Source organism: Coregonus lavaretus (assembly GCF_964263955.1).
Source record: "Coregonus lavaretus genome assembly, chromosome: 5".
Lineage (NCBI taxonomy): Eukaryota > Metazoa > Chordata > Actinopteri > Salmoniformes > Salmonidae > Coregonus > Coregonus lavaretus.
This window is the reverse complement of record NC_139992.1, coordinates 44,136,136-44,154,648: the sequence shown is the minus strand read 5'-3', so window position 1 is coordinate 44,154,648 and position 18,513 is coordinate 44,136,136. Positions and strand designations below refer to the sequence as shown.

The following is an 18,513-nucleotide window of genomic DNA, read 5'->3' as shown; positions in this document are numbered from 1 at the left end:
CAATGCAATTTACAGTCAGCTATTTGGCCCATGGTGTTACAGACCAAGTAAAACAAGTATTAATAATTATTAATTAATGTCAAGACCTTCATAATGTAAAAACGTTTTTAAAAGTCTCATGCAATGTAGGCCTGCATTGAACACCATATATAGGCTACTGTAGGCTATATCATAGAAATCAAAAGCTATTTCCATGTGAAAATGTTATGGGATTCGCTCTATTGGTTTTGTTGGTAGGCCTACATTATGCTCAAATAGCCTCAACAGCCTATTGGCTACTGTCTAAAACGTTAAGGGTACAGCCTCAGTGTTCACTGTAAACACACGCCGGAAGTTACACACATTTCTCACAACGTTCAAGTTTCCGTTCATAAGACCTAAAATTAGCTCAGTGCACCAAAAAATGTGAGGGAACTTTGCACACAATACCACAAAAAAAGACATAAAACATACTATACAGAGGAAAGGTACAAGTTCATCAAATACACAACAACCTTTCTGATGCATTTCAGTCACTTCAAACCATACTTCCTTCAGATTGAAATACTGTCAAAAGTACTGTCAGACTGATTTGTAATAACTGTCATAGCCCCAATTAAAAAAGTAAACATTGGCCTTTGATTACATCACTTTTTTATATATGGTGGGGGTCGCAAAAATGTTTTGATATCAAAATGCGGTCACGGACCAAAAAAGTTTGGGAACCCCTGGTCGAGTGCATATTGTGCTGATGTAAATCTTGGGGTTGTTCATCGCACAACAGCTTTCCACCTGCTTGTCATTCACATGGTGAAGAATGGGAACAATTGATCTCAACTCAGCTAATATTTCACACCTTAGAAATGTGTTGCAGTTTACTAGGTGTCAAGTTTTATGTGACTTATCAACATGTGGTTTCTAGCATGCCCTCTATAACGTAGGTACAGAGGACTGTTGGTTCATAGGAAATTACTGACATAGTCAAATTATTGACATATTTAAAACACATGATACAGTGAGGGAAAAACGTATTTGATCCCCTGCTGATTTTGTACATTTGCCCACTGACAAATAAATGATCAGTCTATCATTTTAATGGTAGGTTTATTTGAACAGTGACAGAATAACAAAAAAAAAATCCAGAAAAACGTATGTAAAAAATGTTATAAATTGATTTACATTTTAATGAGGGAAATAAGTATTTGACCCCCTCTCAATCAGAAAGATTTCTGGCTCCTAGGTGTCTTTTATACAGGTAACGAGCTGAGATTAGGAGCACACTCTTAAAGGGAGTGCTCCTAATCTCAACTTGTTACCTGTATAAAAGACACCTGTCCACAGAAGCAATCAATCAATCAGATTCAAAACTCTCCACGATAGCCAAGACCGAAGAGCTCTCCAAGGATGTCAGGGACAAGATTGTAGACCTACACAAGGCTGGAATGGGCTACAAGACCATCGCCAAGCAGCTTGGTGAGAAGGTGACAACAGTTGGTGCGATTATTCGCAAATGGAAGAAACCCAGAACTACACGGGAGGATCTTGCCAATGATCTCAAGGCAGCTGGGACCATAGTCACCAAGAAAACAATTGGTAACACACTACGCCGTGAAGGACTGAAATCCTGCAGCGCCCGCAAGGTCCCCCTGCTCAAGAAAGCACATATACATGCCCATCTGAAGTTTGCCAATGAACATCTGAATGATTCAGAGGAGAACTGGGTGAAAGTGTTGTGGTCAGATGAGACCAAAATCGAGCTCTTTGGCATCAACTCAACTCGCCGTGTTTGGAGGAATGCTGCCTATGACCCCAAGAACACCATCCCCACCGTCAAACATGGAGGTGGAAACATTATGCTTTGGGGGTGTTTTTCTGCTAAGGGGACAGGACAACTTCACCGCATCAAAGGGACGATGGACGGGGCCATGTACCGTCAAATCTTGGGTGAGAACCTCCTTCCCTCAGCCAGGGCATTGAAAATGGGTCGTGGATGGGTATTCCAGCATGACAATGACCCAAAACACATGGCCAAGGCAACAAAGGAGTGGCTCAAGAAGAAGCACATGAAGGTCCTGGAGTGGCCTAGCCAGTCTCCAGACCTTAATCCCATAGAAAATCTGTGGAGGGAGCTTAAGGTTCGAGTTGCCAAACATCAGCCTCGAAACCTTAATGACTTGGAGAAGATCTGCAAAGAGGAGTGGGACAAAATCCCTCCTGAGATGTGTGCAAACCTGGTGGCCAACTACAAGAAACGTCTCACCTCTGTGATTGCCAACAAGGGTTTTGCCACCAAGTACTAAGTCATGTTTTGCAGAGGGGTCAAATACTTATTTCCCTCATTAAAATGCAAATCAATTTATAACATCTTTGACATGATTTTTTTGTTGTTATTCTGTCTCTCACTGTTCAAATAAACCTACCATTAAAATTATAGACTGATAATTTCTTTGTCAGTGGGCAAATGTACAAAATCAGCAGGGGATCAAATACTTTTTTCCCTCACTGTATGGCATAACCTGTTAATAAGATGTCTACCTGTATGTCATTTTTGACGGAGGTGTCAGAACCACATCATTCAAATTAGAGTACTCAAACATTACTGATAAAAAGGTCACAGTATGTCTCTGATGGGATTACAACCTGATTATATCCCTACTTTTACACGTCCTCTCTACATTTCTTTCCATGTTCCTGGGTGTTGAGAATAGTACTGAATAGCCACGCTTGGCTGTATCACTCTGGACCAGGCCCTTGTTGTGTGGCTGTTGTGGAGCTCCTTATCTAATATCTACCCACTGAATTGTTCCCATTAATTAGACATTCAGGAAATTAGAGTGAACTTGCTGATTTGCACTTGCCAGAGTGGAATGGTTAGTGCAGGACCGTTGGGACTTCCATTTGTAAGTGCCTTGGTCACAGTTCCAATGTGGATGTTTAGCCACCTGCTGTGATGTAATATTTCTTATAACTTTTTATTTGTGGACATTTTCTATGTGCTTTCTGTCTTCCATTATCCAACCATAGCCAGTAAATAGTCAATGAAATATCTAAGATAATTCCTCAAAGATACATGATGGCAATCAATATACAGTACAGTGATACTCCCAATGAAGGTTTCAATCTTACATCTTCATAAAGAGAATGTAGAAACCTACAGTTGTTGATACAGTATAATCTCATGAGTTGAGCTACAGTGGGGAGAACAAGTATTTGATACACTGCCGATTTTGCAGGTTTTCCTACTTACAAAGCATGTAGAGGTCTGTAATTTTTATCATAGGTACACTTCAACTGTGAGAGACGGAATCTAAAACAAAAATCCAGAAAATCACATTGTATGATTTTTAAGTAATTAATTTGCATTTTATTGCATGACATAAGTATTTGATCACCTACCAACCAGTAAGAATTCCGGCTCTCACAGACCTGTTAGTTTTTCTTTAAGAAGCCCTCCTGTTCTCCACTCATTACCTGTATTAACTGCACCTGTTTGAACTCGTTACCTGAAAAGACACCTGTCCACACACTCAATCAAACAGACTCCAACCTCTCCACAATGGCCAAGACCAGAGAGCTGTGTAAGGACGTCAGGGATAGAATTGTAGACCTGCACAAGGCTGGGATGGGCTACAGGACAATAGGCAAGCAGCTTGGTGAGAAGGCAACAACTGTTGGCGCAATTATTAGAAAATTGAAGAAGTTCAAGATGACGGTCAATCACCCTCGGTCTGGGGCTCCATGCAAGATCTCACCTCGTGGGGCATCAATGATCATGAGGAAGGTGAGGGATCAGCCCAGCACTACACGGCAGGACCTGGTCAATGACCTGAAGAGAGCTGGGACCACAGTCTCAAAGAAAACCATTAGTAACACACTACGCCGTCATGGATTAAAATCCTGCAGCGCACGCAAGGTCCCCCTGCTCAAGCCAGCGCATGTCCAGGCCCGTCTGAAGTTTGCCAATGACCATCTGGATGATCCAGAGGAGGAATGGGAGAAGGTCATGTGGTCTGATGAGACAAAAATATAGCTTTTTGGTCTAAACTCCACTCGCCGTGTTTGGAGGAAGAAGAAGGATGAGTACAACCCCAAGAACACCATCCCAACCGTGAAGCATGGAGGTGGAAACATCATTCTTTGGGGATGCTTTTCTGCAAAGGGGACAGGACGACTGCACCGTATTGAGGGGAGGATGGATGGGGCCATGTATCGTGAGATCTTGGCCAACAACCTCCTTCCCTCAGTAAGAGCATTGAAGATGGGTCGTGGCTGGGTCTTCCAGCATGACAACGACCCGAAACACACAGCCAGGGCAACTAAGGAGTGGCTCCGTAAGAAGCATCTCAAGGTCCTGGAGTGGCCTAGCCAGTCTCCAGACCTGAAACCAATAGAAAATCTTTGGAGGGAGCTGAAAGTCCGTATTGCCCAGCGACAGCCCCGAAACCTGAAGGATCTGGAGAAGGTCTGTATGGAGGAGTGGGCCAAAATCCCTGCTGCAGTGTATGTAAACCTGGTCAAGACCTACAGGAAACGTATGATCTCTGTAATTGCAAACAAAGGTTTCTGTACCAAATATTAAGTTCTGCTTTTCTGATGTATCAAATACTTATGTCATGCAATAAAATGCAAATTAATTACTTAAAAATCATACAATGTGATTTTCTGGATTTTTGTTTTAGATTCCGTCTCTCACAGTTGAAGTGTACCTATGATAAACATTACAGACCTCTACATGCTTTGTAAGTAGGAAAACCTGCAAAATCGGCAGTGTATCAAATACTTGTTCTCCCCACTGTATGTGTTAATGCTGCTGCCACCACAAGGATTCAGGAAGGCTTTGACTGTATAGGGTGTGAGGCACCCATAGAGATAGATAGAGGACTCATCTGCACTGATTGGGAAGGGAACCCAGCCCTCCAATCCCTCTGAATAATTCATTAATTGGCATATGGTACAGGGAGCAAGACTCAATCATCCTGCCAGAGCACGTTCCTCCAACCTCCCCGCCACCTCTGTGGTGGAGAATGTGTTCTATTGAGCATGTTATCCCCCCCTCTCTGATTTGATATCATTACATTTCATCCGTGTCCTTGCATTTTAGTGGTTTTATGGGGTTGTTAGAATTGGGCACTGAAGCGGTCGCACTGGTCTTATTTTCTTTGATATACTTTGTATCGTCTTAACCTGCCTCGTTTTCTGTACTGCATTTGGCTACACATCCATTTGTTCTGATTTGTGTTGTTATTGTGCGTGGTCATTCGGACATAAAGGTCAAAATAAAGGATTTAATTGGTTTTATAGTTGTGTTTTATTGTCGACATATTGATAACAGCCTAATAACTGACCCATGCTAGTGTAATATATACAGTGGGGAAAAACAGTATTTAGTCAGCCACCAATTGTGCAAGTTCTCCCACTTCAAAAGATGAGAGAGGCCTGTAATTTTCATCATAGGTACACGTCAACTATGACAGACAAATTTAGATTTTTTTTCTCCAGAGAATCACATTGTAGGATTTTTAATGAATTTATTTGCAAATTAAGGTGGAAAATAAGTATTTGGTCACCTACAAACAAGCAAGATTTCTGGCTCTCACAGACCTGTATTAATGGCACCTGTTTGAACTTGTTATCAGTATAAAAGACACCTGTCCACAACCTCAAACAGTCACACTCCAAACTCCACTATGGCCAAAACCAAAGAGCTGTCAAAGGACACCAGAAACAAAATTGTAGACCTGCACCAGGCTGGGAAGACTGAATCTGCAATAGGTAAGCAGCTTGGTTTGAAGAAATCAACTGTGGGAGCAATTATTAGGAAATGGAAGACATACAAGACCACTGATAATCTCCCTCGATCTGGGGCTCCACGCAAGATCTCACCCTGTGGGGTCAAAATGATCACAAGAACGGTGAGCAAAAATCCCAGAACCACACGGGGGGACCTAGTGAATGACCTGCAGAGAGCTGGGACCAAAGTAACAAAGCCTACCATCAGTAACACACTACGCCGCCAGGGACTCAAATCCTGCAGTGCCAGACGTGTCCCCCTGCTTAAGCCAGTACATGTCCAGGCCCGTCTGAAGTTTGCTAGAGTGCATTTGGATGATCCAGAAGAGGATTGGGAGAATGTCATATGGTCAGATGAAACCAAAATAGAACTTTTTGGTAAAAACTCAACTCGTTGTGTTTGGAGGACAAAGAATGCTGAGTTGCATCCAAAGAACACCATACCTACTATGAAGCATGGGGGTGGAAGCAACATGCTTTGGGGCTGTTTTTCTGCAAAGGGACCAGGACGACTGATCCGTGTAAAGGAAAGAATGAATGGGGCCATGTATCGTGAGATTTTGAGTGAAAACCTCCTTCCATCAGCAAGGGCATTGAAGATGAAACGTGGCTGGGTCTTTCAGCATGACAATGATCCCAAACACACCGCCCGGGCAAAGAAGGAGTGGCTTCGTAAGAAGCATTTCAAGGTCCTGGAGTGGCCTAGCCAGTCTCCAGATCTCAACCCCATAGAAAATATTTGGAGGGAGTTGAAAGTCCGTGTTGCCCAGCGACAGCCCCAAAACATCACTGCTCTAGAGGAGATCTGCATGGAGGAATGGGCCAAAATACCAGCAACAGTGTGTGAAAACCTTGTGAAGACTTACAGAAAAAGTTTGACCTGTGTCATTGCCAACAAAGGGTATATAACAAAGTATTGAGAAACTTTTGTTATTGACCAAATACTTATTTTCCACCATAATTTGCAAATAAATTCATAAAAAATCCTACAATGTGATTTTCTGAAAAAAATATTCTCATTTTGTCTGTCATAGTTGACGTGTACCTATGATGAAAATTACAGGCCTCTCTCATCTTTTTAAGTGGGAGAACTTGCACAATTGGTGGCTGACTAAATACTTTTTTCCCCCACTGTATATATATATACAGTGGGGGAAAAAAGTATTTAGTCATCCACCAATTGTGCAAGTTCTCCCACTTAAAAAGATGAGAGAGGCCTGTAATTTTCATCATAGGTACACGTCAACTATGACAGACAAATTTAGAAAAAAAAATCCAGAAAACCACATTGTAGGATTTTTAATGAATTTATTTGCAAATTATGGTGGAAAATAAGTATTTGGTCACCTACAAACAAGCATGATTTCTGGCTCTCACAGACCTGTAACTTCTTCTTTAAGAGGCTCCTCTGTCCTCCACTCGTTACCTGTATTAATGGCACCTGTTTGAACTTGTTATCAGTATAAAAGACACCTGTCCACAACCTCAAACAGTCACACTCCAAACTCCACTATGGCCAAGACCAAAGAGCTGTCAAAGGACACCAGAAACACAATTGTAGACCTGCACCAGGCTGGGAAGACTGAATCTGCAATAGGTAAGCAGCTTGGTTTGAAGAAATCAACTGTGGGAGCAATTATTAGGAAATGGAAGACATACAAGACCACTGATAATCTCCCTCGATCTGGGGCTCCACGCAAGATCTCACCCTGTGGGGTCAAAATGATCACAAGAACGGTGAGCAAAAATCCCAGAACCACACGGGGGGACCTAGTGAATGACCTGCAGAGAGCTGGGACCAAAGTAACAAAGCCTACCATCAGTAACACACTACGCCGCCAGGGACTCAAATCCTGCAGTGCCAGACGTGTCCCCCTGCTTAAGCCAGTACATGTCCAGGCCCGTCTGAAGTTTGCTAGAGTGCAATTGGATGATCCAGAAGAGGATTGGGAGAATGTCATATGGTCAGATGAAACCAAAATATAACTTTTTGGTAAAAACTCAACTCGTCGTGTTTGGAGGACAAAGAATGCTGAGTTGCATCCAAAGAACACCATACCTACTGTGAAGGATGGGGGTGGAAGCATCATGCTTTGGGGCTGTTTTTCTGCAAAGGGACCAGGACGACTGATCCGTGTAAAGGAAAGAATGAATGGGGCCATGTATCGTGAGATTTTGAGTGAAAACCTCCTTCCATCAGCAAGGGCATTGAAGATGAAATGTGGCTGGGTCTTTCAGCATGACAATGATCCCAAACACACCGCCCGGGCAACGAAGGAGTGGCTTCGAGAGAAGCATTTCAAGGTCCTGGAGTGGCCTAGCCAGTCTCCAGATCTCAACCCCATAGAAAATCTTTGGAGGGAGTTGAAAGTCCGTGTTGCCCAGCGACAGCCCCAAAACATCACTGCTCTAGAGGAGATCTGCATGGAGGAATGGACCAAAATACCAGCAACAGTGTGTGAAAACCTTGTGAAGACTTACAGAAAACGTTTGACCTATGTCATTGCCAACAAAGGGTATATAACAAAGTATTGAGAAACTTTTGTTATTGACCAAATACTTATTTTCCACCATAATTTGCAAATAAATTCATAAAAAATCCTACAATGTGATTTTCTGGATTTTTTTTCCTCATTTTGTCTGTCATAGTTGACGTGTACCTATGATGAAAATTACAGGCCTCTCTCATCTTTTTAAGTGGGAGAACTTGCACAATTGGTGGCTGACTAAATACTTTTTTCCCCCACTGTATGTGTGTAAATTGTCAGACTAGGTTGTAGGCCTCTGACTGTATCACTATGCTACACACAGTAGTACACACATTTCTGTCTTTTTCATGTGACTGTACCCCAGAGACTGTGACATGAAAGCTAATGAGCTGTTAGCTCTGTCCTGTGTGTATCTTAAACCAACTGCATCACGTTCACACTACGGGGCAATAAGAAGCAGTCGTCTACAAACACTGCCTGAGACACTAAACAATGTTCACTGTGTGTGCTGTGTTAGTGTAAGCAGCCATGGGGGAGTTCATAAGCCAACACACACTAACTCAAACCTCTCTCCCTGCCCGCCTGCCCCCCTGCCCACCCGCCTGCCACTGTACTTGGTAGAATTCACCACTTATATAAGCGTGCCACGGCGTAGCGACAATATATAGTGGCACGCTTGCATTATGGGAGAAAATCTTTGTCCAAGGAGCCAACCGAAATCTGCTTTAACATAGTTAGAGAAATGGGAGAATCCATTGGTGGAATGTTTGTGTTTTCTTTGAGGATGAGATGGGGACTGACCGCCTGTTTCTCTGTTGCTGAGACACTAAGACTGAATGAGCTGTATTCAAGTCTAATTGGTGTCATTAAATGATGAGTTATTATTATGTGAGAACAGTGTGCGGTACTCAGGATTGCTACAATTGTTTCTTCTGTTCCTATTTCAAAGACATGAGCCCTATGAGCATCTGGAGGTAGGTCATCCGCTGTACGTAACCTGTGTTTGGAACAGTAAGGTTTTACTATACAGCTAGACTGCATGATCATCACATAGACTCCAGCTCTCCAAGGGTCTCTGTAGAGTGTCCAGCCAGCGTGTGGGTCTAGTCTGGTCTCTCAGGTTTAAATGATAACGGATGGTGTCTGAACGGGAGGCGGTGGGAGGCTGGCTGTGTGCCGGGGCCAGCGCTGAGACCCCAGACTCCTGCCAGGAGAGGCTGCTGGGAGACAGACCTGCCATTATATAGGCTACCCATCAATGGAGAGGGGACTGACCATGGGTCTGTCTGTCTGTCTGTCTATCGGTCTGTGTCTCTGTGACATCACATTTGTAGTGTCTGTGGTTCACATCTCTGGTGAAGTGATGGAATGTTGGACAAGAGGATAGTATGAATGCGAGTTTTTGATACAGTGGGGAGAACAAGTATTTGATACACTGCCGATTTTGCAGGTTTTCCTACTTACAAAGTATGTAATTTTTATCATAGGTACACTTCAACTGTGAGAGACGGAATCTAAAACAAAAATCCAGAAAATCACATTGTATGATTTTTAAGTAATTCATTTGCATTTTAATGCATGACATAAGTATTTGATCACCTACCAACCAGTAAGAATTCCGGCTCTCACAGACCTGTTAGTTTTTCTTTAAGAAGCCCTCCTGTTCTCCACTCATTACGTATTAACTGCACCTGTTTGAACTCGTTACCTGTATAAAAGACACCTGTCCACACACTCAATCAAACAGACTCCAACCTCTCCACAATGGCCAAGACCAGAGAGCTGTGTAAGGACATCAGGGATAAAATTGTAGACCTGCACAAGGCTGGGATGGGCTACAGGACAATAGGCAAGCAGCTTGGTGAGAAGGCAACAACTGTTGGCGCAATTATTAGAAAATGGAAGAAGTTCAAGATGACGGTCAATCACCCTCGGTCTGGGGCTCCATGCAAGATCTCACCTTGTGGGGCATCAATGATCATGAGGAAGGTGAGGGATCAGCCCAGAACTACACGGCAGGACCTGGTCAATGACCTGAAGAGAGCTGGGACCACAGTCTCAAAGAAAACCATTAGTAACACACTATGCCGTCATGGATTAAAATCCTGCAGCGCACGCAAGGTCCCCCTGCTCAAGCCAGCGCATGTCCAGGCCCGTCTGAAGTTTGCCAATGACCATCTGGATGATCCAGAGGAGGAATGGGAGAAGGTCATGTGGTCTGATGAGACAAAAATAGAGCTTTTTGGTCTAAACTCCACTCGCCGTGTTTGGAGGAAGAAGAAGGATGAGTACAACCCCAAGAACACCATCCCAACTGTGAAGCATGGAGGTGGAAACATCATTCTTTGGGGATGCTTTTCTGCAAAGGGGACAGGACGACTGCACCGTATTGAGGGGAGGATGGATGGGGCCATGTATCGCGAGATCTTGGCCAACAACCTCCTTCCCTCAGTAAGAGCATTGAAGATGGGTCGTGGCTGGGTCTTCCAGCATGACAACGACCCGAAACACACAGCCAGGGCAACTAAGGAAGCAAGAAGCATCTCAAGGTAAGAAGCATCTCAAGGTCCTGGAGTGGCATAGCCAGTCTCTAGACCTGAACCCAATAGAAAATCTTTGGAGGGAGATGAAAGTCCGTATTGCCCAGCGACAGCCCCGAAACCTGAAGGATCTGGAGAAGGTCTGTATGGAGGAGTGGGCCAAAATCCCTGCTGCAGTGTGTGCAAACCTGGTCAAGACCTACAGGAAACGTATGATCTCTGTAATTGCAAACAAAGGTTTCTGTACCAAATATTAAGTTCTGCTTTTCTGATGTATCAAATACTTATGTCATGCAATAAAATGTAAATTAATTACTTAAAAATCATACAATGTGATTTTCTGGATTTTGTTTTAGATTCCGTCTCTCACAGTTGAAGTGTACCTATGATAAAAATTACAGACCTCTACATGCTTTGTAAGTAGGAAAACCTGCAAAATCGGTAGTGTATCAAATACTTGTTCTCCCCACTGTATATAGGGTTGTTCCATGCATGCGTTGTGATAAACACTTTAATGTGGTGAGTAACGGGGATGGTTAAAGTGCTGCATTGTCATAGGTCAACATCTGCTTCTGTGAGGTTTGTGGACACAGCTGACAAGGTACAGACCGGTGGTGGAGGTGAGCAACGATCAGCCATAACCTCCTAGGAATGATATAGCTTCAAATATTCACAATAGTATAGATCTGCTGCATTATGCAACCAGACACAGGCTGGCCCATAAAATAGTATGAGTGTTAAAACTTGGGCAGAACGAACGGCCAGCCTCCCAAGGCATCGACGCAGCCTTGAAACACTGGAGAGATGTGGAGCCATGCTCCAAGTGTGTCTCTCTCTCTCTCTCTCGCTCTCTCTCTCACACACACACAACACACAACACACACACACAAAACACAACACACACACGTCCTTGCCAAGAGAATCTCCCTGCCCTAAGCAGGAGGTCACTGAGGACCAGAGCTCTCTAAGCCGTCTGGCCCCCTACAGTGGAGACACTCTCCTCTGTCATCCCTCACGTCGTGTCCCTGGTGTCTCTGAGTCTGAGGGAAGGTGACACCAATCAAGGCTTTGTAAACACAGGGTTCATGCTGCCTCTCTAGATGGAGGCTCACAGTGCTGCAGCTTTGAAAGTGTAGGACTACATCATCTCTATTTCTGGTCGAGATCTTTGTATTTTTTATGACTGAAACACAGAATGAATAACCTAATCATCACTTAAAACATCTGATTTATGTACATGTTTATGGCTTGATCATTAGACTGTTGTGGATTTTACAAGGTTTTCCTGTAACAACATAACAAGAAAACGCCCTAGCCCTAGCTCACATAGAACAACCACTGTGTCACGGTTCAGACCAAGGCGCAGCGTGATATGCATACATGTTTATTACACTGATAAACAACGACAAAACAACGAAACGTGAAGTCCAAAGGCTGAACACAAAACTAGCCTAAACACGGTACAAGATCCCACAACTAAACAGTGCCAATAGGCTGCCTAAGTATGCTCCCCAATCAGAGACTACGAGAGACAGCTGCCTCTGATTGGGAAACACACCCGGCCAAACATAGAACTACAACCTAGATCACCAACATAGAAAATACAACATAGAACATTCACACCCTGACTCAACATATAAGAGTCCTCTGAGTCAGGGCGTGACACACTGAGCATCACCCTCTGACCAGGCTAACCTTTGACCCCCTTCCCCCCATCCAGGGCGAGATGATGTGCGAGGTGATGCCCACCATCAGCGAGGACACGGCGCTGAGCCAGCGGGGCTCTCAGAGCAGCGCCTCGGACCCCGACTCCCACTTTGAGCAGCTGATGGTCAACATGCTGGACGAGAGAGATCGCCTGCTGGACACACTGAGGGAGACCCAGGAGAGCCTGGGGCTGTCCCAGCAGCACCTGGAGGATGTCATCTACGACCGGGACTCACTGCAGCGCCAGCTCAGCTCTGCCCTGCCACAGGTAACATACCATTCAGCCCAGGAGCCTCTTCCTTCTTAATGTATGTTAAAAATCTGTCTGTGCCCTTGAGCAAGGCACTTAACCCTAATTGCTCCTGTAAGTCACTCTGGATAAGAGCGTCTGCTAAAGGATTAAAATGTAATGTAAATGCATTCATCCATAGTGGTCCCATGGCCATAAAAACACAACTTGGAATACAGTGAGAAGCAGTGAAATGGAATGGAATTGCGCTGTAATTTTGGGTCTAGTGTCTTCATTGATTGTTCGTTTCCCAGCAATATGGGCAAATAATGGCTTGCATAATAATTCCTATTAAAGTAGAGATTATCTCGCTGGCAGAAAGTGTGTCAATAATTCTAGTCACAAGTTCCCCCTGCTTCCTCACCAGAAGACTCTTGAGGTTTCACTGGAAGAAAATAGATCTTTGTTCACAGGCGGTGCTGGCCGATACCGACTATTAATCCACATGGTTTTAGAGACACAAGCAAAGCATACAGACTGTATTCGCTTTGGTTTGATCACACAGGCAAACACTTACTTAAAAGGGGTTGTCGGGTGTTATAATGCCATAATAATGTATCTGAAATCACATAATACTACCAAAAAGTAGTTTCTTTATGATCTGGTCTTGCCTCTGGAACGTTTTAAATGTCACATCTATTTTCTTAGAATTTATATAACCTAGAAATGGACCAATTACCTTTATAGGTGACCGGGTCATAAGGTTACAGACCAGGTCCTAGGGTTACAGACCAGGTCTTAGGGTTACAGACCAGGTCTTAGGGTTACAGACCAGGTCTTAGGGTTACAGACCAGGTCTTAGGGTTACAGACCAGATCATAAGTTACAGACCAGGTCTTAGGGTTACAGACCAGGTCATAAGGTTACAGACCAGGTCTTAGGGTTACAGACCAGGTCTTAGGGTTACAGACCAGGTCATAAGGTTACAGACCAGGTCATAGGGTTACAGACCAGGTCTTAGGGTTACAGACCAGGTCCTAGGGTTACAGACCAGGTCATAGGATCACAGACCAGGTCATAGTGTTACAGACAGTGGTGGAAAAAGTACCAAATTGTCATACTTGAGTAAATGTAAAGATATCTTATTAGAAAATGACTCAAGCAAAAGTGAAAGTCACCCAGTAAAATACTACTTGAGTAAAAGTCTAAAAGTATTGGCAATTTCTCGCATGGAATAGCCTTCATTTCTCAGAACAAGAATAGACTGACGAGTTTCAGAAAAAAATTATTTGTTTCTGGCCATTTTGAGCCTGTAATCGAACCCACAATTGCTGATGCTCCAGGTACTCAACTAGTCTCAAGAAGGCCATTTATATTGCTTATTTAATCAGCACAACAGATTTCAGCTGTGCTAACATAATTGCAAAAGGGTTTTCTAATGATCAATTAGCCTTTTAAAATGATAAACTTGGATTAGCAAACACAACATGCCATTGGAACACAGGACTGATGGTTGCTGATAATGGGCCTCTGTACGCCTATGTAGATATTTCATTAAAAATCAGCCGTTTCCAGCTACAATAGCCATTTACAACATTAACAATGTCTACATTGTATTTCGGATCAATTTGATGTTATTTTAATGGACAAAAAATGTGCTTTTCTTTCGAAAACAAGGATATTTCTATGTGACCCCAAACTTTTGAACAGTAGTGTACTTAAGTATCAAAAGTGAAAGTAAAATTATAAATAATTTCAAATTCCTTATATTAAGCAAACCAGGCAGCACAATTTTCTTGTTTTTTATTTAACTTACGGATAGCCAGGTGCACACTCCAACACTCAGACATAATTTACAAATAAAGCATTTGTGTTTAGTGAGTCTGCCAGATCAGAGGCAGTAGAGATGACAATGGATGTTCTCTTGATAAGTGTGTGAATTTGACAATTTATCTGTCCTGCTAAGCATTCAAAATGTAATGAGTACTTTTGGGTTTGAGGGAAAATGTATGGAGTAAAAAGTACATTATTTTCTTTAGGAATGTAGTGAAGTAAAAGTAAAAGTAGTCAAAAATATAAATATTAAAGTAAAGTACAGATACCCCAAAAATGACTTAAGTAATACTTTAAAGTATTTTTAGTTAAGCATTTTACACCACTGGTTACAGACCAGGTCATAGGGTTACACACTAGATGTATGTTAAGTATATAACCTGTGAGTCTGTGGGTTCTATGTTCTATCGTTAGCCTCAGTGACTGTATATATTTCTTATGATTTATTCATTCATGTGTCTGTGTTTGAACTCAGGGTTATTTGGTCTATTGCTCCAACGGTATACTTTTCCTTAGGGGGTCTCTCACCCTCTTCAGCTGCTATTATAACACCGGCATACAGAGGCTGGCTGGGGGAAGGAAACAGTGCTACTGGACCAAAACACAAAACTCCTTGTGAAAGACTGAGGGTTTGTAGTGCTCTGTTTGCAAATACACACCATTCAGTTGTCAGTATGCATCGCCCTGATTGATTACAAGTTAAGATAAATATTAAAATAGCCACAGCGCTCCGCAGGATATAATATGAGTATATAGCCACAACCCCTACTTCAAACTTCAACTCAGATATTGAAATCCATTGGCAGAGTGCTTACATCTGGCAGTGGTGGTAGTATTGAGAGCATCTTTCCCGTCATGTCTATGAATTTATGCCCGCTTCATTCCCGGATGAAAACGTCTGGGGCCGAAAATGAAATAGCGACAAAATGAAATAGCACTGCCATTAGCCCATGTTTCTAACAGATGTTTCCTCTGCTAGTAAAACACAACAGTTAATGATGTATGGCTTGTCACTCTCTAATGACATCGATGTTGACGTACTATTCTGTGGCGCTCCTAGACACCATTTTAAATGAGATGTCACCGGGCAATTTGGATCCCTCCCGCAATGTTACCCCCATTCACAAATGCTTCCATTAATTAATGTGGTGGCAGCATTTTTATTTGCCTGAATGATATCAACATCACACTAATTCTTTATGAAGCAGTTTGTTGGAGGTACTTACCCAGGAGAAAAGGTGGCTCCTGTCTCCCATTTTAATGGATGACTGATAAAGATTCCTTGTACAGAGAGAGAGAGCCAGTTGGACAAGGAACGGGATAACGGATTTTTATAAAACAGTGTACAAAACATTAAAAACACCTGTTCTTTCCATGACATAGACTGACCAGGTGAATCCAGGTGAAAGCTATGATCCCTTATTGATGTCACTTGTTAAATCCACCAATCAGTGTAGATGAAGGGGAGGAGACAGGTTAAAGAATGATTTTTAAGCCTTGAGACAATTGAGGCATGGAATGTGTATGTGTGCCATTCGGTGGGTGAATGGGCAAGACAAAAGATTGAAGTGCCTTTGAACAGGGTATGGTAGTAGGTGCCAGGCACACCGGTTTGTGTCAAGAACTGCAACGCTGCTGAGTTTTTCATGCTCAACAGTTTCCTGTGTGTATGAAGAATGGTCCACCATCCAAAGGACATCCTGCCAACTTGACACAACTGTGGGAAGCATTGGAGTCAACATGGGCCAGCATCCCTGTGGAACGCTTTCGACACCTTGTAGAGTCCATGCCCCGACGAATTGAGGCTGTTCTGAGGGCAAAAGGAGGTGCAACTCAATATTTGGAAGGTGTCCTTAATGTTTTGTCCACTGAGTGTATAACTGTAGTAGACTAATGTCATATGTTACATCATTTTGACAGTGCTTGGTTATGTTTGTAGTATCTTTCAAAGCATTTTGAAACATTGCTTTTTTCAATACTACAAGGCAGTGCAGGGAATTAGGTATGCTGGTAGACATAATTATTTAGAGTAGATCTTAAAGAGGCCGAGAGATAGCTGCCGGGTGAATGAGTTTGTGCTTGTGTTTGTGTGTGTGTATGTGCGCGTGTTTGTGTGCGTGTGTATGTGTGTGTTTGTGCGAGTGAGTTTGTGTGTATGTGTGTGTGTGTGTGTGTGTGTGTGTGTAGGGTGGTGAGATGAGGAGAGATGCAGAGACTTTCTTTAGAAATGGAATTGGCCTCATTCAGTAGCTTGTGGTGGAGCCCACACCGAGGTATGGAGCAGCAGCAGGCTTCAGTTAGGCCCATCCCAAACCTCTGCCCTCTAGTCCCACTTTCCCTCTCTTCCTTCCTTTCTCTCTCTCTCTCTCTCTCTCTCTCTTTCTCTCTCTCTCTCTCTCTCTCTCTCTCTCGCTCTCTCTCTTCTTCTCTCCATCTCTCTCTCTCCCTCTCTTTGTCAGGGTCATGGCTCCTCTGTTCCTTGTCACGACACGTCTGGCTGATCAGAGTGACATACTCTGTCCCCCTCCACGCCTTGAGGTCATATCCTATCTGCGTTGTGCATAAGAATGCAACAACATCCGTCTTCCATCCATCCCTCCGTCCGTTTGTGTTGTGGTCCAGAACAGAGGGGAGGTGGGGGGGGGGGACATGGAGCGTGGCGGGCAATGGGCAGCCATTAGCTCCTTTGTGTCGGCAACTCATGCCCGCTTGAACCCGTGCATGGCAGCGCCGGCTGCCAAGAAGCCACTGACTTCAACGGCATGTTAAGCCCTGCGCCGCCTTTGTAGGGGCAGCACTTGTGGGTACACTCACCCGAAACTGTAGTTGACAGTGAGAGAGGGAGAGGCCTTTGGACATGGCCGCTCAGCTGGTAGCACAACAAACCCAGCTGGTGCCTCTGTCTCTGTCTCATAGACTGACTGGCTGCCCAGAGCAGAGACGACCGTGGCTCTGTGTCTCTGTGTCCTGCTCTCTCCAAACTGTCTGACTCTGACAGCACTCCTGAGAGAGAGAGAGAGAGAGAGAGAGAGAGAGAGAGAGAGAGAGAGAGAGAGAGAGAGAGAGAGAGAGAGAGAGAGAGAGAGAGAGAGAGAGAGAGAGAGAGAAGAGAGAGAGAGAGAGAGAGAGAGAGAGAGAGAGAGAGAGAGAGAGAGAGAGAGAGAGAGAGAGAGAGAGAGAGAGAGAGAGAGAGAGAGAGAGAGAGAGAGAGAGAGAGAGAGAGAGAGAGAGAGAGAGAGAGAGAGAGAGAGAGAGAGAGAGAGAGAGAGAGAGAGAGAGAGAGAGAGAGAGAGAGAGAAGACATCAACAGGGCCTGCAGCGTGGTGCCGGGGACAATGTGACCTGCCTGTGTGTCCTCTCCCCCTGAAACAGACTTCCTCCTCCGGTGCACTCAGCTGTGTTACTGTACTGTAATCAGAGAGCCCCAGGCCCTCTGTGTGTCTCCCATTCCCTACGCTGTTTAGTTACCAAAACATGGCCGCCTTGTCTAAAGGCTGCTCTGGCTGTTCATTCCTACTGCTAGTGGGCCACTGACAGTCACTACCACTCCCATAGGCTGCCCATCCCAATCTGACCCCTATCCCCTATCCCCTACACATCAGTCTTGTTCTGTAAAGGAAGTGATGTCATTAACTGTGTGATGCCAGGTCCCCCCCCTCTCCTGGTGAGAAGACAGGCACTCTATTTGTGGTTGATGTACAGACGTGTAAATCCTAGTTATCAGACACTCTCCCCTCCCCCCAGCCCAGACGCCGATCCCAGCTCTCCTCTCCCTTCCCACCCGGCCAGACAGTAATGAGATACTAGTCTATTGATCACTCAACGCAGATGTTAGAATTAAGGTCTAAGATTGCACTAGATTACTGTATAGGCAACCCTCGCCAAGCCCATTCATGTCTGTCTGACTGGCTGCAGTTGAATAATACCAGAACAACTTCTCAATAAA

General features: G+C 43.9%; 1 protein-coding gene across 1 annotated transcript in view; it reads left to right on the top strand.

The window, feature by feature from the left end:
• Window positions 1-12,524: 12,524 nt before the first annotated feature.
• The window catches only part of LOC311129270 (liprin-alpha-2-like), a gene marked incomplete at both ends in the record, with an annotated part of 20,006 nt that continues 14,017 nt past the window's right edge, over window positions 12,525-18,513 (top strand). Inside the window, one exon of the mRNA XM_084161559.1 lies at window positions 12,525-12,773. Within this exon, the coding sequence (XP_084017685.1) occupies window positions 12,525-12,773 (249 nt within the window). The remainder of the gene's footprint in view (window positions 12,774-18,513) is intronic.